Genomic DNA, 24,257 nt, shown 5'->3' with positions numbered 1-24,257 from the left:
GAACAGTGAGCATTTTTGGGTCAATTTGAACTTTCGAGTGTGCTTTAGGCAGCTCGAGAGGCAGTTTCGCGCATGGCTGCTTGTGCGCCCTATCGGTTGCTAGGCAACATCTTTGTTACACGACGAAGTGAGACCTTTTTTTGTTTGGGACGCTCGGACTGAGATCCTACAAAAAGACAGGTAAGTCATCATGAATCCAAAATATAATTACATACCTTAGGCACGGCTAATGAGCAAAATGAGGACGTAGACGATCGATGTCCTGTTATTTCTCGTCATGCTTGTGTTAAATATCCAATTGTTTTATGTATCTAAATTTACAGCCGGATCCTCGAAGATGACTGAAACTAATCACACCGTTACTTTGTGCGAGTTCTTTGGTAATTTGATTACATGTAAGGGTCCCATGTGCGCACTCTCACTAGAGCTACCATCCCGCTTTTAAAAAATATATTGTGCCGTTTTGATTAACCCTGCAAGAGAGGAAATGAAAAATATGCTTGTGGATGCAGTTTGCAGCGGTGCAGCTAAGTTCAGCTTTTGGTATGATGCAGTGGAAATGAATGTCTTCAATTCAAGCAGCATAGGGAATGACATCAGCTCCATCTTATTGGACACTGTGGGAAGTGCTTTGAAATATTTATATTGACAAAATATAGATAGTATGACATCATTGCTGCATCATTGCCTGTGTGTCTATCATAATGGGCTTTTACTATTTAAGTAGAGTGCAAATGTAGTACAGCTATTCTTCGTGTTTCTACTTTCTTAAAAGCACTGTTAATGTAGCTGTTTTGATTATATTTCTTGTTATGAATGTTCTCCATTCAGGGACATAGGAACTGAAAAGAAAGAGGACAACTAAGATAAACCATTAATGGGCGGAATGGGGAAAAAAAAAGCAATGAGTTGAAGATACTAATCTCAATATATCATAGGCATCCCCAGATATTCCGCAAACATGCCACCAAGGGGGTATGTGCATCGTGGCGATGACATCTGCTCCTATTAGTAAGTGCTACCATCTTCCAGCACATCACATTCCCATTTTTGCTGAACTGATGTTCAGCTAAGTAATGTTATTGATACTTTTTTGTGTGTGCGTGTGCATGTGTGTGCATGTGGAAAAGGTCAACATTTTAACTAGAAATGTGTGACCCTGCTCAGCTTCAGCACACGTTGTTTAATTGAATGCTTGACTCACTATGCAATCGTCACAATGAATACCTGTGAGCGTGGAATGTTTTTGATGCAACTACCCCGCTTGCTACATTTGAGCTATTTTAGTGTTTTGCCTTTTCCATGTAGCTAAATAAAGCAACAAAACACATTTCATCGCGCTGCAGAGTATTAAAATAACTAAAGCAACAATTATGAACATGCTGCTAAGTAAACACTTGTCATTTTGCCAATAATTAGGCAGGGGAAACAACAGCCATGGCCGGCCCTGTGATCAGGAATTGGTGGAACTCCTACCAATTGGACAAATCGGACACCAATGACTCCAACAGGGAGGAGGACAAAGAGGATGTTGCAGGGAAAAGGCAATGTAAGCTGTTTTCATATACATGATTTATTTTGCAAGTACCCTGAATGGTTTCAATCAAGCCCAATGGCTAATCATTGTTAATGAAATAGGCTCCTTTGTAAGTGAGATATAAAATAAGTGTAGTCCTATTGAGCATCGTGAACTCTCGAATGAGCAAACCAGTTTTGTTTTTTCAAGCTGAACTAATTGACAGGGTAAATGAGAAATTTATCCTATCCACATACTGCAGTACGGAAGGCACAAGAACCTTGAAAACTAAAATGAAATGAATAATTTGTGTGCCTCCTTAGTATCGATAAGTCAGACCCTACGAACCAGGCAGCTGCGCGTGGACTTTGATGGAGGGCGCCCGGTTTTCAGTCTTCGAGCACCACTGGATCTGGTTCAGTTCCCATCTATCTCCTGCCCCCGTTGGCCAGTAGAGTGTGAGGTTGTCAGCCATGCAATCCATCACATTGGTAATGTGACATCTACAATTTAGAACATTGACATTTGATTATCCCTGAACAGTCCCTAAGGATTCTTTAATTCCATCTTCATACTCTGTTTCTGTATCATAGAATGGCAACCTCCAAAGCCTGAACCTTTCTATCACCCAACTGGTCATGAGAAGATCCACTTTCCGCTTGGGGAGGAGAGCAGACATGTTGTATATTGCATTGACCAGGGTAACTTTGTATACAAACATTAATGTACACTAAACCCATTTGTATGAATTATACAATACTCGGTGTTGGAATGTGTGTGGAACTGAGACTCAGCCAGTCAACGACTCATTTTGGAAGCTTTGTTTGTTGTCCGTTGTACGAAGATGCCTTGCTGAAGAACTTGAGAATCTGTCTGCCAAATGTATAAATGAAAGTGATGAACGACAACACAGCCATAGCTCTTATTTGGTTGGACGTAAAAAGGTGAAGATTGGCTCACACCACCCTCTGGAACACAAATTGAGCATTATCTATACCCTACAACATAAACCTGAAAAAATGTCAACCAGTCCAAAAGCTAAAGGGAAAGCATAGACAAGCGAGGGAGGCCCTTCAAATCTGTGGTTGCACCAGGTGAGCTTTTGTGAGAACTCCATCCAATTCTAGAAGGGACATGAAGATGCTGGATAAAAAGGCAAGAGTGCCAGACGCAACAATATTCTCACTCCGTCTGTACCAGGTCTGCCGGAGGAACTCAGAAGGATTTTCAATGAACAGTCACCCCTGTTTGAAACCATTCCGAAGTTGACTTGCTGGTGTACATGGAATAGTTGGACTGCCGTAGAACCCAAACACACATCTTCCAAAAAAGAAGAATTTCCAAACCAAAACATATTTGACATGTGAAATACAATACGACAGAAATTATATGTACTGGTCATTCTTTCTATTCAGCCGAGTAACAAACTGGTACTGATTCACGGATCGAGGTTGGGAACAAAAATATAACTTTAACAAAACGAGTGCATACTGACTTGACATATGCATGACAAATGTATTTGATAAAAAATGTGTTTTTGAATTCCTGATGTATTTTGTTTCTCATTGTTCTTAAGGCAACAAGTGTCCCTACTTCACATGCTCTCGTGTGGGAGGCTCACGGGTGTCTGTGGCGAGCACGTGTTCTGCTGATGTCAACCCGACAGACCTCTCGCTGGAGTTTGAATCGCGATTTGAGAGTGGAAACCTTCAGAAGGCAGTGCAAGTGTGAGTTTCTGAATTTCATCATTTCTGCCCATCGCTCAGCTTAATCTATGCTACTGTCTACGGCGCAGGGGTCCTTATGACTACGAGCTCACCCTCCAGACTGACATGTACACCAGCAAGCACACGCAGTGGTTTTACTTCAGAGTCAGGAACATGAAGGCCGGAGTGACCTACCGCTTCACTATTGTCAACTTGATGAAGCGCCGCAGCCTTTACTCCCAGGGCATGAAGCCTCTGCTCTACTCTGAGAGGGCTGCGAAGGAGAACGCCGTTGGGTGGAAACGTTCTGGCTCCAACATCGTGTACTGCCGAAGTCAGGTTGGTGGCTTGAGAGAACTTCAATAATTGTTACATTTGTGACCGTACGGATTTCAAACAACGGTCAAATGTGTTATGTTACCTTTGGGAAACATGGTCATGGGAGTGATGTTGAAAATAATCATACGCAATGTATTAGCAGATGTGTCGCAATGGAAATCGAGGTTATACTCAACATAATAGACCAACTCTAATGCAGTTTGCCATCCAATCAGAGATAGCGTTCTATACTGCAGTATGCCAGTGGTCTTTCAACTGGTTTTTGAGTAACTTTCCATAGGGTCGAACTTAATACTACAATATTTGCGAAATGCCCTTGGTATTTTTGAATCCACTCTTACTTTTCCAGTCACAACTTTAAACCTTTCTTCAAATGTTCAGAATCAAAGCAAGACTTGGTAGGTACATGTTGTTTGTTCGTGGTTTTCGACCAACGTTACAAGAATTTTTCAAGAATTATTCTTCCTATTTACGACACCAACCTATGTTGTTGAACTGAGCTCGATTGTCTACAGCTGAACATGAATACATTCAGTGTGTATTTTTGCTTATCTTTATCTTATCAGACATTTGTCATCTTTTGTTTACTCCAGTGAAAATTTATAAACACCGCATGGGGGCCAAAATGACGTTTGGGATATCAAAACACAGCAAGGATTCGGTTCTCATTTGTCATCAGTGTGAATAGTTGTCTGTTTCTGTCATTGACGAGTTTGCCCATGCTCATCCACTTCCTTCATCGAGTGGTGTAATTATGTATGCATGCCTCAATGGATGGATAGATGTCTCACAGAGCTCCATGTGTGTCTCAATTCAGAATGCAAAGGATACCCCGGAGTCCAAGACTCAGTACTCCCTCACTTGGACTCTCCATTTTCCATATGAATCTGACACCTGCTACATCGCCCACTGCTACCCCTACACCTATTCAGACCTACAGCGCTATCTTCGGCACATTTCGTCCGACCCAGCAGTGGTGTCGTACTGCAAAGTGCGGGTGCTGTGCCACAGCCTGGCTGGCAACGCTGTCTATGTTCTGACCATAACGTCACAGGCTGATGACAAAGAGGAAGAGGGCAAAACCAAGAGAGCCGTTGTGGTCACGGCCCGAGTACACCCAGGAGAAACCAATGCGTCCTGGTTGATGGAGGGATTCCTGGACTTCCTGCTCGGGAACTCTGATGATGCTCAACTTTTGCGGGACACTTTTGTTTTTAAGGTGAGAACCCTTTATCTTTAATTCCATCCATCCATCCATCCATCCATTTTCTTTGCCGTTTATCCTCACGAGTGTCATGGGAGTGCTGGAGCCTATCCCAGCTGTCAACGGGCAGGAGGGGGGGGTTCACCCTGAACTGGTTGCCAGCCAATCGCAGGGCACATAGAGACAAACGTACTCAGTACTCAGAATCACACTTAGGGGCAATTTAGAGAGCCCAATTCACGTTGCATGGTTTTTGGGCTGTGGGAGCAAACCGGAGTGCCCAGAGAAAACCCATGGAGGCACGAGGCGAACATGCAAACTCCACGCAGGCGGGGCCAGGATTGAACCCGGGTCCTCAGAACTGTGGGGCCAACGCTTTACCAGCTGATCTACCGTGCCGCCTCTTTAATTCTAATGAGTTTTATTATTTAATACAGAGTAGTAGTTGTAGCACATGTTGCTTTTTTGTGTTGTGTGACTTACACGTGTGGTTTGTGTGCTTGATGTCAGACATTTTTCCAACAATTTCCCTTCTCCATGTTATGCTGCAGGTGGTGCCGATGCTGAACCCAGACGGCGTGGTGGTCGGCAATTACCGCTGCTCTCTGGCAGGCAGGGACCTCAACAGGAATTACAAGACCATGCTCAGGGATTCTTTTCCATGTGTGTGGCACACCCGAAACATGGTGGAAAAGTGAGCAGTGTTTGTGTATCTTTTCGTATTCTATCGTGTAATAATAATTTTCATCAAGTCACTAATGACGTAGTAGTTCACTGACTTGCGTGTCGGCAGCGTGGGATTAGTTCCTCCTCGGTGACGTTGTGCATGGTTGTTTGTTTTTATCTGCCTACAATTGGCGCGTATTTGGAGTTACCTGAAGTCAAAAGGATAGCCTCCAGCCCCCCGAGTATTTGGTATATATAAATCAGATTTTATGTAGGGCTTCAACAGTATTTGTATGCTCTCTTTAAATACTCGATATGAGTTTGATTGACAAAGCATCAACATAAAACTGAGGATAGTTATTGTCTCCATTCCTTAGACTGATGAAGCAGACCGACGTAGTTCTGTACTGTGATTTTCATGGCCACAACCGTAAAAACAACGTGTTCATGTACGGTTGCAACAACCGAGACGATGATTCACCAAAGCTGCAAGAAAGAGTTTTCCCTTTGATGCTGAGCAAGAATGTCAGAAACAAGGTATGAAATTTCACAAAAATGCCGTGTTGTGTTATGGTCAGTAAGGTTTCAAGCTGCTGGTCACAACTCCCCTGCAACCTGTTTCCGTAGTTCTCCTTCAAGAGCTGTAAATTCCAGGTGCAGAAAAGCAAAGAGGGAACCGGACGAGTCGCCATGTGGAGACTTGGGATAAAAAACAGCTACACTATGGAGGTCACCTTTGGAGGTTCCACTCTGGGTTGGTTTACACCTTCTGAATGTGATATTTTATGTGTATGTTTTGAGTTTGTGTCTCGAATATGACTTTTCATCAGGTGATCGGAAAGGAACGCATTTTTCCACTCAAGACCTGAAGTCCCTGGGCTTTTGCTTTTGTGACACCTTACTTGACTACTGCGATCCTGATCCGACGAAGGTAGGAGAACAGCGCACAGGTCATTACGACTAAGTTGACCTGGACACATGCATCTCACTTAAATCTTCTTCTTCTTCTTTCGGCTTGTCCCTTTCGGGGTCGCCACAGCGTGTCATCTCAGATGAACGCACATATATGTTTGGCACAATTTTTACGCCGGATGCCCTTCTTGACGCAACCCTTCTCAGGGAGTAGAGGCCCCCAGTGGGATACGAACCCGCAACCCCTGGTTTACCAAACCAGTACTCTAACCACTGAGCTATGGGGCCTCCTGCATCTCACTTAAATACTTTAATTATTTTCATGATGTTGCTGCAGGTGACTTATTGTCTGAAAGAGCTCGCAACCCTGTTGAGAGATGAAGTCAGAGAACTGGGCAAAGAATTGGATACCGACTTCTCTGTCTTTGATTTGGAATCTGGGTAATATAATCTTATATACTGAGTTGCAATGGACTTTGTACATTATTTGTTAAGTATATTGTTTGTGTGTGTCCCGATTATCCTGATCGTCATGCCAATAATTTCGGACATTATACTGTGATTGATGTGTAATTAAAATCAGCCTGAATGTGACTTTTTTCTCCCCCCAGCACAAGTGGTTCCAATAGTTCAGATTCTGATGGACTTCCATTACATTTGCTCGCACAGCAACAAAGTGAACATGCAGAGGTATAATAATCGTCTAGCGCAGAGAAGTGTTTCTAGAAAAGAATTTTTTGGGGGTTTGTAATTCTAAGCGGCTTTGGATAAACTAAAAAACTAAAATATCTGCTCTTCCTCTCCAAAGAAATCTCCGGTCAAGAATAAGAAGAAAATGACTCGCAAAGAAAGAAACAGGCTGAAAAGCAGGATACAACCTGTACAAGTTCAACAAGTTGTAAGACAAAACTACAGTCATTGATCTATTGTGCAAATAACTGTATAATGTCAAATATTTGGACACACCTTGACACAGCATGAGCAAAACCTTTGAATGGTTCTGCATAACAGCTTCAACGTGACCGAAATGATCTTTGCAGGAGCCTGACTTTCCCCATGAGATTGAGAATGCACAAAAAGAGAGCATCCAAGGAAGTCCACTTCGAAGACACAGGAGAAAATGGAAGGTACGACATGTCAGATTATCACAGTATGCTGTGAGAACTGTACTACACAGGACTGGAAGACCCTCCGGCATATTATTCAGACTCCATAACACTTTTTACTCTGCATACGACAAATAAACATCTTGAATCTTGGATGTGGAATACTGTACATCATATAAAGGCATATGAATGGAATTCCCATGACTACTGCTGATAATTGAATTCTATCAACCCTTTGCCTATCAAGGTAAATATTCCTGCCAGGAAAAGCGTGATCCCCACAGCAAACACTGACCATGCAGTGATCAGTCATGTGACCCTTTGGCAAGGCTTTGAACCTCTCAAGGTAATGAACTTCATCACTGTCATCTTGGAAACACCTTTAACACAATTTCCCCAAATGGTTTAACTGGTAAATCAATTAACTTTCAACTTAAACTCTGTGGGCTCTAATTTCTTGAATGGTGTAAATCTGACAAGGTAGGCGCTCAATGAGTGGATCATTGTCATTGGTCTGGACACAATGTTGCAACCGACAATGTGAGTGGGTACCCTTTTTAAATACACAATGCACTAGTGATAACCAAATAATGTCTGCAGAGCTCAATATCAGTCTGCCCCGCTCTGTGATCAAGTCCACCAAAATTCCATTAGAGCAGCAGTCTAGCCTGTACCAGTTAAGACACGGTCTGAGCAGGTGTAGGGTTATACCATGGTTTCCACCATGAAATTGTCACTCCGCCACGCACATCTCCAGGTCAACCCACACTGTGCCAGCATGCCCAGTTTGGTGCAGACTGGGCAACCAGATTGGCAAACTCTCAGCGAGCCTTGCACAAAATCAGGATCCATTGGTATTTGCACCCTGCTGCAGATGTGCTGTCTACAAAAATGCAGCCCAATGTCAGTTTTTACTCATCTTAAATGAAACAATTGCCCAACAAGTTCCCGTACCCATTTTAATTCACCCTGCTGTAGATCTGCCTCCTACACCAGGTGTTGTTGTTCTTATTCAAGACATAAAATAAATGCACATCTGCTAAGAAAAAATAAAAAGTGAACTGTATCTGCCCTTCTCTATTTTTTTCCTTAAGTTAAACCAGTGATTTTCTCCGCCCCCCAAAATCGACATTTGACCTAAAACCAGATTATCACCTATTTTTTAAAATTCTACCTAACGTCCACATCCTACTATTTCTGCTATGTCGAAATGTTTCAAAAGGTTATCTAGTGAGGTTAGGTAGTCTAGTGATGACATAAAGATTTGGCAAAATTATCTTGATTCACACTTACTGAACCATCTCATTTGGATATCTTCCCGATTTGGACTCCTGGGTCCACTGCCCCATGACTACTTTGAGCCATCCATTATGTTTTAACTCACAGCACAAAGCAATAAATAAATAAATAAATAAACAGAACTTGGAGTTCGTGCACTCCTAAGTCAAGGAAACACTACCCGGTTCTAATGGAGTTGGGAAGTATTCAATCAATATGCTACAAAGATATAAGAAATTTAGTCCTAAATCCTATTTTTGGGGGCAAAAATTCACTAGGTTCTAAAAAAGCTGCGATAAACACTTATTTACCATTGTGTTGTATCACCTTTCCTTTTAATAACAGTCAGCAATTGGGAACAGAGGACACTTATCGTTGAAGCTTACTAGGTGGAATTATTTCCAATTCTTGGTTGACGTACATCTTCATTTGCTCAACTGTCCGAGGTCTTTGCTAGTTTGCATTTCATACCGCGCCATAGATTTTCAATAGGTGACATGTGGACTGTTGACAGGCCAGTTAAGTACTTGCACTCTTTTACTATGAAGCCAAGATTTTGTAACACGTGCTGGATGTGGCTTGAAATAAGTCGGGACATCCATGAACAAGATTTTCCTTGGTTGCCAGCACATGTCGCTGTCAGCATTCGTGGTGCCTTCACAGGTGAGCAATTAACCTGTCGCATGGGCATCACAGATGCCGGTTCAGTGTGCAAAACACACTCACTGGCTAGGGCCAGATTGAATATACATGCTCCTCAAAGTTCTCCACCTTTGACATCTGACAGTTGAGGAACAAGGGCAGGAGTAATGTTGTGGATGGGGGTACTTCAACAGCAACAACCAACCATCAATGGTTGCTGCCTCTCTTTAAATTTCTTATAAGGGCTCCTTTTGATGCCTCCAAAATCCGATCATTGTATTTTTATTTCCGTACCAACTTCAGTGGAATTGGGGTTTGTGTTATGAATGTGCTGCGATTGCCTGGTAACCAGGTCAGGGTGTACCCTGCCTACTGGCCAGAGATAGCTGGATTCGTCTCCAGCACTCCCACGACCCTTGTGAGGATAAGTGGCTCAGAAAATGGATGGATGTTATGAATTTTTTCTTTCAAATGAATATTAAATTGTAAATGTTCCCCTGTGTTCTGTTTTAGGGTGCTTGTCCAGAAGACGTGAGGGCAGAAGCGGACATGCATCGCAAGAAGAGCGCATGCGCAAACCTCAACGCTTATGCGGCCATTTCACCTCACAGAGGTGCAGATTGCAGAAGAATTAAATTAATGTTTTTTTTTTTTTTTTTTTAACTGAATCTGGCTTTTGGCTACCACTGTTTGGGTGCATTGCAAATGTAAGCCATGAAGATGTGTTGGAATGTCTGATGTTTTATTTGTGTATGTGTTGATGTTTCCCTCCAGTGGACCAACAAAGAGACAGAGTGCAGTGGAGATATTCATCAAAGCTGCTGCACCTCAGCGCTCTCCTTCAGCGACCTCCAAGATTCTTGCACCCAGCCCAGCAACAGCTGGAGCAGCTTCATCATCATCATCATCATCAGTACCATCATCATCCACAGCAAAATCATTATCAGCAGCCGCAACATTATCTTCAGGAGCCGCATTATTATCGTCATCACCATCATCAACCCCAGCTTCATAATCACCATCTTCAGCAGCAGCAGCTGCAGCAACACCATCCTCATCGGCCCCATCATCATCATCATCATCATCATCATCATCAACAGCAGCAGCAGCAGCATTGTGTCGCTCGTGAGTGCAATGGCGCATCCTCAACGATTTGAAGTTCCAAATGTTTCAATTTGTATCACTCTTTTAGGACTATCACCCTTCAATGGAACATCTGACAGGTAAAACTTGGACCATCAATGATTTGTCAGTCAGCATCACAAATGCCTTTTTTTTTTTCTCAGTCTTCATCGCCCCATGTTTGATATTGTTCCCACGAGGCACCTGCCGTCCACCATCACCCCCGATGATAATAACAGAGACAGAAATTCCTCAATGATGCCAAATCGTTACTACGTCCACCAGGATCTCTCCACTGTACTTGCAGACATACCAAACACCAAATGGCGAGATGAGAGACAGGAAGTGGATTTTAATGAAGGTCGGTCTTTAATATTGACATAATGATTAAATTATACTCATTGGGCGCAATTGTGAAGTACAGCTACAGTTTAATGAAATCCAATACAATGATAGACGCTATCACTAAGCTTTTAACTTGGAAATTTGATTGTAATTGTGGTTAAGTGTGTTGTGGTATAGAATAAGCAAATCAAAATGTGTGAATTGTCATGTACTCTAAGTTCATGTCGTGTGTTTCTGCAAAATACCATGGTTTTGGCTGATAAACGATTGGTTACTCTGATTTTGTATGTTATTTAGTTGGATTGCTCAAACATCTACCATTTCGAGAGCTTAACCGGCGAGATCTCATCTCAGAAATCTGTCAGAGAAAGTCCATTCCCCACCCCAATTTCTTTGTGCCTGTACTAAGGTACACAGACCTGCAAGGACACAGGTAAAACTTTCCTACGGATGGCTTAATAAATGGATGTGTGCTTTACCAAAAGTGATTCACACCTTCTTACACATTCCATCTTTTAAAGATAAAGACTTGTTTACTGACTGCATGGCTAATTTACAAACCCCTTTAAATGATTGAGATCTCTTTAAATGATTTAGATACTGTCTGGGCTTAAGTTCCACAAAATGATCCCATGATGGTCTGTGTTATAACTGAGGCAAATATATATATATATATTTGGGATGGGTGTTAAGTTGTACATCCTTTCTGAATGTTGTGGCTCCACTTGAATAACATGTTAAGATAATAAGAAACATTTGCACGTTTATCCTTTTTCCTCAGACTGAGCGATTCAGCTTTTGAAGACAAAGCACCAAAAGTTGTTTTACCCCCTGTAGCAAAGTCCTCCACATCCACAGGATGGCCCCATAGGTGAGTGTCACGGTCAGCCTAAGATATCAGACCCCCGAACCTGGAAGAGAAGATCTGGTACCGCTCCAGAGAGGCCGGTCACCACAAAACTATTCCAACCAGCGTCACCTGACTGTACCGGGTTGGAATTAAAGACGTTCTGGCCAGCGATTGGAACCTATTCGAATGAACATGTGAAAGCATCTAGGTGACAAGGTCTCACTGATGCTGCCGTCATGATATATGATAGCTTTTAACATATTAAATGAGTAAATTGATTAATGATGGGATAATAAGGTTGTTCTGGATAAAATATAAAATAACATTAAATAAACATTTTAAAATGCATACATAAGTTCCAAGTTTTTATTTAAAAACATCAATAGTGCAATCCCATGAAATGTCAACAAAATAAAAAAATAAATGTTTTCTCTTCATATATGAAATTTGTACATTTTATAAAAACAAAATATGATATTGAGGCTGAGTCTCAGCAGTATGAGGTGCTCTGATGTGTGAAGTCAGTCAAACTGGCGAAGATGAAACTGACTCTCTGTATGCCTGACCAAGTCCCGGAGAGCCACAAAACCAGCAACAGCCTGAGGGATTCAAGAAAAAGGATTTTACTCATGTAACTTGAATGCAATCCACCCATTTGCAAAACTGCAGATGACCGAAGTACGGATGTTCCATGACAAAAAGAAACGGCTTACTTGCGTGAGGATGAAAAGCGCTAGAACGATATGAATGCCTCTCTCCAAGGGTTGGACGAGAATGGCTTCATTGAAAAGCTGAAAGAGGATTTGTGGCAACTGCAGCAAGATACTCAGCAGCCAAAAACCAGCCAACTCTGCAATCTTCCACAAAGACAAAATGCAATCAAAATTTGTTTGCTACCTTGGGCTCATTAAAGGAAATGTTCTCAATTTGTGCGAGTGGTTTTGGATCACTTCTCAAAATATATTTTATTGTAAGGGATGCCCTACCTTTTCCCCCAGGTTGCCCACATAGCCGAGATAAAGTCTGATGGCCTCAATCACAGTCATCAGGATGAGGACAGTCACAAGGATAAATTTATAGTAGTCAGGCAAAGCAGAATACTAGTAAAAAAGAAAGAAAAAAAGGTGCAATGAACAAACCCTTGTGGTTATTTATCACACTTTCAGGAATTATTCAATGCGGTTGCTTGAGACATAATTTGGTGCATTCCTACAGATATGTTTTCTTTGAGATGACTGATCCAAGATCAATGAAGTGAAGACATGCTTTGTGTTAGACTCAAAGGCTCATGAAAAACACGAGTGGGCTGACAGAATGATGCACTTCAATATTTCTACGGCACTCTACTACACTTTTAGTATCGTCCTTGTTTTGTCTTATTCATTCGTATTCGGAGACATTACGTGACTTCCTTATCCCAAGGAAGACTTGCAAAACATTACATTACTAACTCAAAATCTTCTTTTGACAACTTTCACAAATCCGCAAACATTTTTTTAGCCAATAGGGGAGTGAGTGAACTTAATGGCACATGAACGTGGAGACGGCACCACAGGGGAAACCGTGTCAAAGTGCAATTTAATCTCTGGACGGCAAAGATTTTGAACTCCACTTTGTTGGTTCACCTCAGAAGTTTACGCTCTCTACCCAAGAAAATTAATGAGCTTTATCTCCTCACAAAGAGCAGGAAAGGCTTTGCATGTTCTGCCACCCTGTGCTTCATGAAGCCTTGGCTTTGTGAGCGCATCTCCAATGGCACCGTACTGCTTGCTCGGTTTACAACCTCACTGAGAGGGCTGGGACACAAAGGTATTGGGGAAAACAAGACAGTGGAAAATGTTTCTACATCCAGGGAAAACGGTGTGCTGATGTCATCGAGCTCAACACACATTGCACCACACCCTTGGAGTTGGTGTTCTTGAACTGCAAGTCACTCTACTTGCCGTGCGAGTTCACTTTATTCATACTTGCCGTTGTTTACATCCCCCCATAAGATAACACGAATGCTGCACTGTCGACGCTGGCTGACCAAGCAGACAAACTTGGGGGAGGGGGGTAGCTTGGGGATTTCAACAAAGCAAAATTCACACATGGACTCCTTCAATACAAGCAGCACACTGACTGTGCCACCAGGGAAAACAACTGTCAAGACATGGAAAAAGATGATGTGCTGCGGCAACCCCTAATGGGACAAGCCAAAAGGAAAAGAAGACCTACTTTTAAAAGCACACATCTTGCTGACGTTTTTCATTCCCTTAAGTTTACAATACATTTAAAAAAAGTTTTCAAATGTGTTCATAGGAACATAACTGCCTGAACGTTTGAGCCTTCTTAATTGGCACATTAACCCACGCAATTTGTGACACAATGACAGAGTGCAATTGTCAAAACTAGTCGACATATGATATTGGTAATTTTTTTTTAATTGCATTGATCAAAAATATTTCCTTTGCTAATGCTAATGGGCGAATACACTTTGATACTGAGACACCACACTTGATGTCCAAAAGCTGGTTCGTACTTTGAGGTGCAGCATGATGAGCTCGCTGATCCACCACAGGGGGAAGAAGCACATGTTGAAGAACAGAGACATCTGGAGGGGCAGACTGGACAAAACGCGTCTGTCTGAAAAATAAAGCGGACGCAAAAAGAGGCGAGTTATATCACAACATTGTGGGGCATCAAGCTGCGTGGAAATCGCGAGTTTTCCCCTCACAACCAACATTCCCGTTGTTAGCCATGCTAGCTGGCAGGCAGCTGAAACAAAGTTCGTTACCGTGTGCCGGTGACGTGTAGCGCTCCTTCGAGGGAGCCTGACCCTGCTCCACAAACACATTACGAGAAAAATCTTCCAAACGTTTTCGGATAGTGGCCGGAATCTCCATGGTGTGCAGCGGGAATGCTAAAGATAACAACAACAAAACAGGAGAAAACGACACTCCTCTTCCTGTTCGCCGACAGCAAACGCTGTGCTCTCGTCGCCATGGCTACCAGGCCACGACAGCCTTCTGCTCAGGAGTCGTTTGGTTGTTTTGGCTCAGCATTCTCCCGATGCATCCAGATGTGAAATAAATGAATTTATACTGGCACATTCACCGGGTCAGCGTAATGTAGACCCAAAAGATCACGAGTGGGAAAACGTGTTCAACTGTCACTTACCTTGGCCTTCAAAGGTCAAGACAAAAAGTAAAATAAATACATTTAAAAAAAAAAACCCTTTAAGATGATAATATTTAAACTCGTTACAATTGACTGTAAATCTGAGGAAAGGAAAGAGGAGTGAATAGAAATGATAATAAATAAGCAAAGAGGAGCAAGGCGAACTATTTTGAAATCAGCCCTCCTGCCATAGCCTACATCCAACTGTATGTAAATAAAAGCAGCAAAAAGGGTCTGAAAGTGCTTATTAATGACATATCCCCGCAAACTGAAGAATTTGTGGTAATGAAATTATAATGGTCATCAATTACGTGCACATTCATGCTATTCGTTGTTCAGTTGTTGTACATAAAAGGCTATAAGAAGCCCCAGGGCAGTATTCCAACAGGGTTATGATCCCAAACACACCTCGCCTTGCTAAAAAGGCTGAGGGTAAAGGTGATGGACTGGCCTAGCCTGTCCCCAGACACAAACCCTATTGAATATCTCTGGGATATCCTCAACAAAGGTAGAGGAGTGTAAAGTCTCAAATATCCAGAATCAGCTTTATTGGCCAAGCATGTAAACAACACGCAAGGAATTTGTCTCTGGTAGTTGGAGCCGCCCCTGTATGTCATGCATGTTGAGTACGGCAGCAGACAGACAGAGAGTCAGTTGACAATAAAAAAAAATTTAATTTAATTTATTTTTTTTTGAGGTAGGCATGACTTCACACAGGGTTGGGTAGTTTTGAATCTTTTTCCTTAACAACTCCTGAACAGATAAAATCACCATTTAAAAACTGCATTTTATGTTTATTTGGGTCGTCTTTGATATTTACATTTGTATGATCTGAAAAAAAAAAAAATATATATATATATATACAAAAATATAAGAACTGAGAAGAAGGCCTATATTTTTCTTTCTAGACTGATTCTTTTTCACAGCACTGTATGTTTCAAAAGTAGCAATTTTAGAAAAAAATTATCCTTGCAGTTGTTTCAAACTGTCCATTGTTAAAAAAAATCAATCCATTATATTTTCAATTGTTCTGTCACAATATGGCTGCCACGTGGCTATAACGGTGAGAGTTCTTCACAAATCATGCTGAAACGGCAAAAGTACATTCAATATGACACAGCAGCAAGCAGCGCCAGCGCCACAGAGCATAAAGATGAATTTTCAACTCAATCTGATGATCGAGTCACACGAGTTGTTTGTGTACGAGTGGTCCACGGTGTCATAGTAGCGTAGGCATGCTTTGTATTGGAGGAGCTTTTCTGTCAGTGGGCTGGTGGTCAGCGCTTTACCCCGCACACTCAGATCTATGTATCTGGGAAAGGAAAACGTACTTTAGAAGTAAAAAAAAAAAAAAGTCAATACATTAAGTAAAGACAATCACAACTTTCCAAACAGTCTAATACTTTTGGAACAAATCCCCTAGGTGTGATTGTGAGTGCGGCTGTTGGTCTCGATGTGCCCTGCGATTGGCTGGCAACCAGCCCAAGGTGTATTCCACCTTTTGCCCATTGACAGCTGGGATAGGCTCTAGCACTCCCGCGACCCTCGTGAGGAAGAGCGGCTAAGAAAATGGATGGATGGATACTTGAAACGTGAGACTGTCATTCAGAATGCTGTTGGTAGATTTTAAACTCAAAACCAAGTTTTGACAGTTGTTGAGTTGAGTACGATCACTCCATTGCAATATGATTGTTTTATAAAATGTACAGTAACAGCAACAGAGACAAGAGAGAAAGATCTCGACTGAATCTACTGAAGATAAGACCCCCACCTCCTCTGCTAAATAAGAGTGGTAGAGAGAGTTAAAAGAGGAACCTCTGGGTTTTTCCTCCTCGACCTTCAACAACATGGAGGGACAGTGATATTTTGACATGGCCCCCCAAATATCCCTGGTGGTGTCCCACAGCAATCCTAGCTGCCAAGTTCCCACTGGTCCAGGTGTGTGACTCCCAGGCTATCACATTGTATATTGAATTCAACTGACCTCATTACCATCACTATACAGAAATGACCAGAATCCCAAGGCCAATGCAAAGTTTCAACACCCACAGTTTTCCCGATTTTATTGTACAGTGAGCCTGGAGCAGTATGCTATACATCAGGTGTGGTTGGAGCGGGGTTGACTTCCAGACCCAAATCTTCTCACCGGTTGAATGCCTAAGGCACGAGACTCTTGGGACAGATTGCTGGTCCAAAACCCTGTAAAGTTCTACAACATGACCATCAAACATAGTGGCTTCCAAACAGACGGGCACAGTCCATTATCCATTTTAAAGTGCAGTACTTGTCTATAAATGAGTAGTGTTTAAATTTGAAATTGTTGAAGACAGAAAACCAAGTGCCACTCTTAGAATTAAAAAAAAAAAACAATTTAGATAATTGAGGCAACAGTGATGACTAAAAAGGGTGAAAGAGTGTTTATCTTATGGCATAAATATGTAAATAAACCAACATTAGATGGTACATTTGCCCAAATTGTAGATATTTTGAATCCAGATTAAACAAAAAAAAATTATTAATTATTGCTATTGTGTTAAATTATATTCCTCACCCCAAATATATGTACAGATTTTGTTCTTGCATTTTGTTTATTACATACAGGACAATGTAAAGTTTATATTGTAGTAATTTATATTGTAGCGGGACAGTGGAACAACTGCTTAGAACGCTGACCTCACAGTTCTGAGATACCCGGTTCAAATCCCAACCCTGCCTGTGTGGAGTTTGCATGTTCCCCACCCCGTGCCTGTGTGGGTTTTCTCCGGATACACCGGTTTTCTCCCACAGACTCCAAAATGCCTTTAAGTGGGATTGTGGATGCGGCTATTGTCTGTCTCCATGTGGCCTGCGATTGGCTGGCAACCAGTTCGGGGTGTACCCCGCCGCCTGCCCGATGACAGCTGGGATTGGGAGGGCACTCCCGCAACCCTCGTGTGGATAAGAGGCTCAGAAAATGGATGGGTAATTTATATTGTACCTTTAACAATGTAAAGTGTTGTCCAGGTGTGTGCTTTTAGTATCTTTCCCTGAAAAGAAGGTACCTGTCCCATGAGACCATTTACTCAAAGATACTTCAATGAGATGTTGGAATTCTAACATGGATTTACAATGTCAGCCTTTTTTTTCTTTATTGAACCATCAACACTATTGTGAGTTAGTGTCCTCTGTGATACTAAGACGCCTTGAAAGTAGACCTGATTACAGTATAGTTATTACTTTAGTGGTATTCCCGGATAATATGAAGCAATACAGTACCTGTGAGATATACTCCAATACACCAAAGTATTAATCATCATCAGTGTGGCCATTACGAAAAAGAATCTCTCCAGATTCCCATCATGCAGGACACTTGGATAAAAGGAACCTGCAGTTAAGCAATGTGCTGTATTAAATGGCAATTTCTTCCACAAGTGCTGCCTCCATAAGCAATCATTATTATTATTATTTTTTTCACCTCCAGACACAAAGTAGACCAACTGAATGCAGATGGCTCCTAGGAAGCAGCCTCCCCCGTAGGACAGTGTGAGAAAGTGCAGCGAGATTCCTCGGATGTGGCCAGGGGTCAGCTGGAAAGAGATGAGGGAACCTGCCATAGAAAGGAGAATTAATACTAGGGCGATATATGACATCATTTTGTTCAAACAGATAGTGTCGTACCTACAAAAAGAAATATTAATTTCATCTGATTGCTTTGGAAAAAAGATGTGGAATCAATCCACATGGGGGGGTGGGGGGATGGCCCGAAAACTGTTTGCGCACCACCCCTTACCTAAGAACCTCAAGTACTTCTACTACTACTACTATTGTTAAAAATAAAGTGGTTTTATATCAAGTGTTCTTAGATGTGCATAGATGCATATAAATGATTTACGGCTAAAATAGCAATTACATTTACCCTCATAATGCCCTTGTGAATCAAGGTAGTAATTCAGCTTTTAAAGCAAAAAAAAAAAAAAGGCTTCGTTCCACTTTCTGCTCTGTGTCGAAATGTTATTTATGCAAGTATCGATTTAACGGTGGTCACACGAAGATAGCTGGCATAGGTGCCCAGCTCACCACCTGCCACTGATTTCTAAAATTACTCACAACCAGTCAGGATCGTCAAAATATCATCCATCTTCAAACATGTACGGATCCTTGTCCTTACCCCCGCAAAACACCCACCCCTTTTTAAAAACAGGTATTACTAAAAATTGTGATCAAATATATACAGTAACGACTTCAATAACTCTTTTAACGCTTTGGGAATCGTTGCCATTGTTAGAAGAAGAATCCTTCTGATTTTGAATGACCCATTCAAAACGTCTGCCTTCCACTCACATGCCGGAATGACCAGAGCCTCAGCCAGTCCAAGTAGGATGTACTGCGGAGCCAGCTGGAAACACGGCATGGACGATACTTGCAGAGCCTTCCCGGAGAGGGTTTGCTCCACCAGGGGGAAGGCCTTCCTGTGCAGCTCAGATACACCTGCCAACAGGACGGACAGAGCTGCACACGCGTGTCCCAGAGCTGTAAGGGAAGGATTACGAGATAGGGTGGGGTGATCAGACCGGGGGCTGCAGAATGGGAGTTGTAAGACAAGTCATTTCAAGAGAGAAGAGGGAGGACAGCAGAGGCAGAACAAAGAGATTATTTAGATGAAGATGATCGTGAAACGACATGCTGCATTGTAAGTGCTGCCCAAAGGGAACTACTCACTAATGACTCTTGTGGGCGCCAGTGGAGTTTTTGCCATGGAGAGGGCGCAGGTGTTCACACATTCAATCAGCGGGGCCAATATGAGAAGAGGTACGATGCTGATCACGTTCATGGTGCCGATGGGCAAGAGGACGTCACTCAGGTGAAGGTTGGAGTTCATCGTCTGGATGTAGTATCCTGAGGGGATCTGCGTGGAAACACACCGAGCATAGAAACGATCCACTTTTGTACTTTGCACTCGAGACTCGACTGACAGTAGCGGCTTGCCTGAGTGACACAGGCTCGGTATAGTAGTTGGAGTCCATAAAGAGGGAAGAGGTTGGCCAGCACTTTGACGTTCTCTACGTGAGTCTCACTGTAGCGCCCGCCGTTGTTCTCCTTAGCCCGGTCCAGCCATGATGGCACATCTCCACTCAGGTGGCGATAGTGAAGGCAGCACATCTTGAGCGAGTTTAAGAACACTCCAAACGTCGTCAGTAAGGATCCGCCTTCGACAGAAATGAAAAGAGATTGGTCTGAGGCGCTGTACAGGCCAAAAATAATGTTGACCTCACATTCTTAAACCACCCACCCAAAAAAACTTACTTACGCCCACAACCCAAATGATTTTTATGACTATGAGGTTTTATTTTTTATTGATTATTATTTGACTATTGATTGATTATTTGAGATTTTTTGGGGGGGAGAGGGCTGAGGGTGACTTTTTTCTCAGCATGACGGAGATTTTTTGGGTGCATGTGAGTTTGTTTTTTTTTCAGTAAGTGAGATTTTTTGGGGTAAAGTGGGCGGAGGGCGTGAGATTTTTGTGTAGTTGAGTACCAAAGTGATTAGAAAGGTTCTTTTTTTCCTCTCTGTTACCTGTAAATTACATGTTTTGTGTAAAATGTTGACCAAATCTGAAGGATGATATCAGGTAGATTAAATGAAAATTGTGAAACCAAAAATGACTAAGAATATTGATGCTGTTATACAGTGTGTACTTTTACCTTTCTTGGGTTTGTAGGTGAGTTTGCTGCGCATCATGTGTATGGCAATGAGCGCCAGAAGTGCAGACGTAAAGGGGATTAGAAAACCCAGATTTTTGGCCACAGATTGCTGGATGTAAGCAATGCCCAGAAACACAACAGTGGAATTCAGGTTGACCAACCAGTAGAACCTAAACATGATGAAAACAAATATCACACAAGTCTCCAAGTCATTTTTCTTCTCTTATCCTTAAGTTATGTGAACCTATTTTCAACGCATTAAACCGTCTTATTATAATGTTATATCTTAATTGCAATGTCTTTTTGAGAAGAAAAACACAATGAGTCCCAAGAAGAACCTGCTAAATGTCATTTTTGTACAATAATTACACAACAATGAAGTATTGTCTTCTCCTTTCCACTCAGTAATGCATTCAATGGAGTCACAGTATAAATTGCAATCCGCTATATAATCCACATATTGCAATAACTGTATGTACTTACTCGCTAACTAAATGAACAGCAGATGCATCACATACCAGTTGAAGAAACCCAGTAGCTGGTACTGATTGTAGTTGTGTAGGCTGTATGCTCCCAAGGGACAGAGGATGGCCCGGATGCCGCCAATGCCCAGCGCAGCAGCCACGAGACCCATGTAGAACAGGGCCTGCTGCTCTTGAGGTTCCAATTTATGGCTCATATGATGAGTGTCAATGTAAAAATCTTCAAAAGGGAACGCTACCACAGGTAGCATGGCCGTGCCTACGGAAAACAGCATGACACAGTCACTATATTTGCAGGATAGACCCGAAAGAATCGTGTAAACACATAATGTGCCAAAGTATATATCGGATATGACGTCAAAAAGGACAGGTAGGGGTTCACATCACTACAGTAGAACCTCGATTCACAAAAAGAATTACTGTTCCAAATTGTAGTTTGGAAACCAATATTTTTGTAAACATTGGGTGTCTGTGAACTGAGGTTTCCACTGTGCAGAACTACAGAACTAAAAACTGCTTAAAAAAATCTGTGTGAATTTTCGTGATGGGAATTTATCCAATTCCCTTTAATAGGTCTGAAAATTTTAAATGAACTTTGTTCATCTATCTTTGCCATGAAATTTATGAGTAAATGCAGCACACCATTACATCAGTCTTCATACGTTTTGTGTCATTTTTGTTTGATGGTGCTTTTCCAGGTTGGCCTGACAGTTCTGAGATGCCGGGTTCAATCCCTGACACTCTTGTGTGGAGTTTGTATGTTCTCCCCGTGCCTGTGTGGATTTTCTCCACATTCATTAATTGGAGACTCTAAATTGCCCCTAGGTGTGAGTGTGGCTGTTTGTCTCGATCTGCCCAGTGATTGGCTGGCAACCAGTTCAGGGTGTACCCTGCCTCCTGCCCGTTGAAAGCTGGGATAGGCGCCAGCACTCCGCGCAAACCTTGTGAGGATAAGCGGCTTAGAAAATGGATGGTGCTTTTATGATGATGAAAGTGCCACGCCATTGCCTTTTAGTAGGTGCAGCATTAATTCCTTCTTTTCCTAACCTGCTTATCCTCATACAGGGGAGTGCTGGAGCCTATCCCAGGTTCCAGGACTACACCCTGAACTGGTCACCAGTCAGTCACAGGGCACACGGTCCAGGATTCAGTTTTGGAAATATATTATATATTTCATCCATCCATCCATCTAAGGATCTTGAGCCTACTTGGGCAAAAAAAAAACAGATTATACCATGACCTGGTCCCAGTCAGTCACAGGAAACAGAGAGACAACCATTTAGGTTAATTTTCACATTGTCACTGTTTCAGAGGAAACTGAACCTGTGCTGGCCGCACGGAATGAATAATGATAATACTAATGATAATAATCATTTCAAAACAATAGCTCAGTTGTCCTGAATTAGAAGCGTGTTTTGTTCTTTTTTCAGTTTTTGTCAAACAGGTCCGTAAAAGTCGCAGTGAACCCTAACATACACAAACACAAGAAAAACTGTCTTACCAAAGAAATGGAGGAAAGTGCACAAGTAGAGCACCTTGGTTCTTCCTAAGCAGGTTTCGGCGAACCAGCCAACCAGCACCGGGGTGAGGGTGCTGGCTCCTATGAAGCACAAGTTGACCGTTGCAGCCATGTAGTTGTCGTAGCCGAGCTTCACGGTGCAAAAGAGAATCATGTTGCAGACAATGCCGAAAAATGTGAATCTTTCACATAGCTCCACCAGCAGAACGCAGATGATGACTTGGAGCTTCTTGCGGTTTTCCGGTGGTGTCCTACGGCCTGGATGAGGTGTCTTGGAGAGCCGCCCCAGGTGGCGTTTGCTATCCGGCAGTCTCTGAACTTCTCCTGCCACCATCCCGCCTGCGAACTGAGGCCCGGGCTCCCTCATGGGATGGAAGTGATCTGTGAAATTGCAAAGCTCTGAATGTGAAGTCCAGGCCTTCCAGGAGAGAAGCAGATTAGGTCGGGGGCTGGGCGGCGTGGACATGCACACCACGACAGATTCAACTGCGTTCTACACGTGGTGAAGCCTGATTATCCTCTCCTTTTATTACCCTGCTGATTAGGTGCCTCACAGTCACGTGACAGATCAAGAAGTGATAGATGGAAACAATTTAAAAAGCATTCTAGAAAGAGTTCTTTGATTACAAATAAGATACATTTAATTTTGTCTTTCCACTTAATGAGTTTCTCTCCAGTAAACTTAGTGTAAATTTTGACAGGTTGCACAAAACCCAAGAACAAAAATTCAGTATTGATTTGCACTTAAGAACTTGAAAAAGAAAGCAGGCCACGCAGTTAAACCTAACAGTGATCACACATTAGAAGCGCTGACCAAATACCGCAACTCTTTGTGAAAAGAGTCCAAGCTCATTTTGGCACACCTGTTGTATTTGGGCTGATGATGTGAAGTACGAGTGAAACACGGGCCACACACGTAATCACCAAGCAGGTCTGAACTGCAGTCTAACAGCTACCTACAGCCTTCCATGAATCAGGATACCTGGGGTTTGGGTGAAGGGGAAACTAGTTAGCAGGTCTGTGACAGGTTTAAAAAGCCATCCATCCTTCTATCCATTTTCCATCAATTTTCTACTGCTTATCCAGGGTTGGGTCGCAGGGGCAGTAGCTTCAGTAGGGACACCCAGACTTTCCTCTTCCCAGCCACTTCATCCAGCTCTTCTGGAGAGATCCCGAGGTGTTCCCAGGCCAGCCTAGAGATGTAATTTTTCAGGCGTGTCTTGGGTCATGCCCGCGGTCTCCTCCCAGCGGGATGTGCCCGGAACACATCACCAGGGAGGCCTCTTTCCGGAGGTGCAGCGGCTCTACTTTCAGCCCCTCCCGGATGATCCCTTAAATTGGAATACTGTAATAATATGTTAACATTCTGTACATACATAAAAACGACCAAATATTTAATGTAATGATAAAGATTAACATACAATATATAATACATTACATATATGCGACCAGGTGGCAGGTGACTGGTTAGAGTGGTGGCCTCACAGTTCTGAGGACTCGGATTCAAATCCCGGCCCCTGCCTGTGTGAAGTTTCCATGTTCTCCTCGCACCTGTGTGGGTTTTCTCCGGCCACTCCGGTTTCCTCCCACATTCCCATCATTGGAGACTCTAAATTGCCCTGAAATGTGATTGTGAGTGCATGTGCCCTGCGATTGGCTGGCTACCAGTTCAGAGTGTACCCCGCATCCTGCCTGATGACAGCTTGGATAGGTTCCAGCACTCCTGC

At 42.6% G+C, this 24,257-nt stretch overlaps 3 protein-coding genes across 10 annotated transcripts; 1 reads left to right on the top strand and 2 right to left on the bottom strand.

The window, feature by feature from the left end:
• The first annotated feature begins 93 nt into the window (after window positions 1-93).
• Window positions 94-11,989, top strand: agbl2 (AGBL carboxypeptidase 2). Its single transcript, XM_061822373.1, has 23 exons — window positions 94-180; window positions 832-1,011; window positions 1,420-1,549; window positions 1,840-2,007; window positions 2,110-2,217; window positions 3,093-3,243; window positions 3,312-3,561; window positions 4,379-4,780; window positions 5,317-5,459; window positions 5,809-5,968; window positions 6,059-6,185; window positions 6,262-6,362; window positions 6,681-6,784; window positions 6,955-7,033; window positions 7,152-7,241; window positions 7,384-7,470; window positions 7,697-7,795; window positions 9,883-9,982; window positions 10,144-10,494; window positions 10,562-10,592; window positions 10,656-10,852; window positions 11,134-11,269; window positions 11,618-11,989. Exons 3-23 carry the CDS (start codon window positions 1,438-1,440, stop codon window positions 11,709-11,711), a joined length of 3,090 nt encoding a protein of 1,029 aa, XP_061678357.1. The 5' UTR covers window positions 94-180; window positions 832-1,011; window positions 1,420-1,437; the 3' UTR covers window positions 11,712-11,989.
• Window positions 11,990-12,038: 49 nt separating this feature from the next.
• Window positions 12,039-14,812, bottom strand: tmem17 (transmembrane protein 17). The gene is made up of 5 exons (XM_061822374.1): window positions 14,463-14,812; window positions 14,208-14,311; window positions 12,673-12,786; window positions 12,400-12,543; window positions 12,039-12,285 (listed from the first exon to the last, which is right to left on the bottom strand). Exons 1-5 carry the CDS (start codon window positions 14,569-14,571, stop codon window positions 12,208-12,210), a joined length of 549 nt encoding a protein of 182 aa, XP_061678358.1. The 5' UTR covers window positions 14,572-14,812; the 3' UTR covers window positions 12,039-12,207.
• A 933-nt stretch (window positions 14,813-15,745) lies between these two features.
• slc15a5 (solute carrier family 15 member 5) lies at window positions 15,746-23,676 on the bottom strand. 8 transcript variants are annotated; one of them, XM_061822498.1, is made up of 11 exons: window positions 23,394-23,676; window positions 22,694-22,911; window positions 22,513-22,611; window positions 21,048-21,270; window positions 20,530-20,699; window positions 19,811-20,031; window positions 19,544-19,730; window positions 19,166-19,354; window positions 18,300-18,431; window positions 18,101-18,209; window positions 15,746-16,157 (listed from the first exon to the last, which is right to left on the bottom strand). In XM_061822498.1, exons 4-11 carry the CDS (start codon window positions 21,260-21,262, stop codon window positions 16,007-16,009), a joined length of 1,374 nt encoding a protein of 457 aa, XP_061678482.1. In that variant the 5' UTR covers window positions 21,263-21,270; window positions 22,513-22,611; window positions 22,694-22,911; window positions 23,394-23,676; the 3' UTR covers window positions 15,746-16,006. The 8 variants fall into 8 exon arrangements, 7 of the variants coding, with proteins under 7 accessions (XP_061678482.1, XP_061678481.1, XP_061678477.1 ...); XM_061822497.1 differs by having other exon boundaries at window positions 22,720-22,911; XM_061822493.1 differs by having other exon boundaries at window positions 22,513-22,660; window positions 22,730-22,911.
• Window positions 23,677-24,257: the final 581 nt, after the last annotated feature.

This window comes from Syngnathoides biaculeatus, chromosome 6 (genome assembly GCF_019802595.1).
Source record: "Syngnathoides biaculeatus isolate LvHL_M chromosome 6, ASM1980259v1, whole genome shotgun sequence".
In the NCBI taxonomy this organism is placed as follows: Eukaryota; Metazoa; Chordata; class Actinopteri; order Syngnathiformes; family Syngnathidae; genus Syngnathoides; species Syngnathoides biaculeatus.
The sequence above is the reverse complement of the archived record's forward strand: the minus strand, read 5'-3'. Positions and strand labels throughout refer to the sequence as shown.

Excerpts from the sequence above, each read along its gene's own strand:
- agbl2 (XM_061822373.1), top strand. The coding sequence starts at position 1,438 with ATGGCCGGCCCTGTGATCAGGAATTGGTGGAACTCCTACCAATTGGAC. Across the intron at positions 6,186-6,261 it reads CTTTGGAGGTTCCACTCTGG|GTGATCGGAAAGGAACGCAT; the intron begins GTTGGTTTACAC and ends ACTTTTCATCAG. Across the intron at positions 9,983-10,143 it reads GGCCATTTCACCTCACAGAG|TGGACCAACAAAGAGACAGA; the intron begins GTGCAGATTGCA and ends GTTTCCCTCCAG.
- tmem17 (XM_061822374.1), bottom strand. The coding sequence starts at position 14,571 with ATGGAGATTCCGGCCACTATCCGAAAACGTTTGGAAGATTTTTCTCGT. Across the intron at positions 12,787-14,207 it reads TCATCATGCTGCACCTCAAA|TATTCTGCTTTGCCTGACTA; the intron begins GTACGAACCAGC and ends CTTTTTTACTAG. Across the intron at positions 12,286-12,399 it reads CGCTTTTCATCCTCACGCAA|GCTGTTGCTGGTTTTGTGGC; the intron begins GTAAGCCGTTTC and ends TGAATCCCTCAG.
- slc15a5 (XM_061822492.1), bottom strand. The coding sequence starts at position 22,897 with ATGAGGGAGCCCGGGCCTCAGTTCGCAGGCGGGATGGTGGCAGGAGAA. Across the intron at positions 21,271-22,512 it reads CACTTTCCTCCATTTCTTTG|GCACGGCCATGCTACCTGTG; the intron begins GTAAGACAGTTT and ends TGTTTTCCGTAG. Across the intron at positions 20,032-20,529 it reads CACCTACAAACCCAAGAAAG|GCGGATCCTTACTGACGACG; the intron begins GTAAAAGTACAC and ends TTTCTGTCGAAG.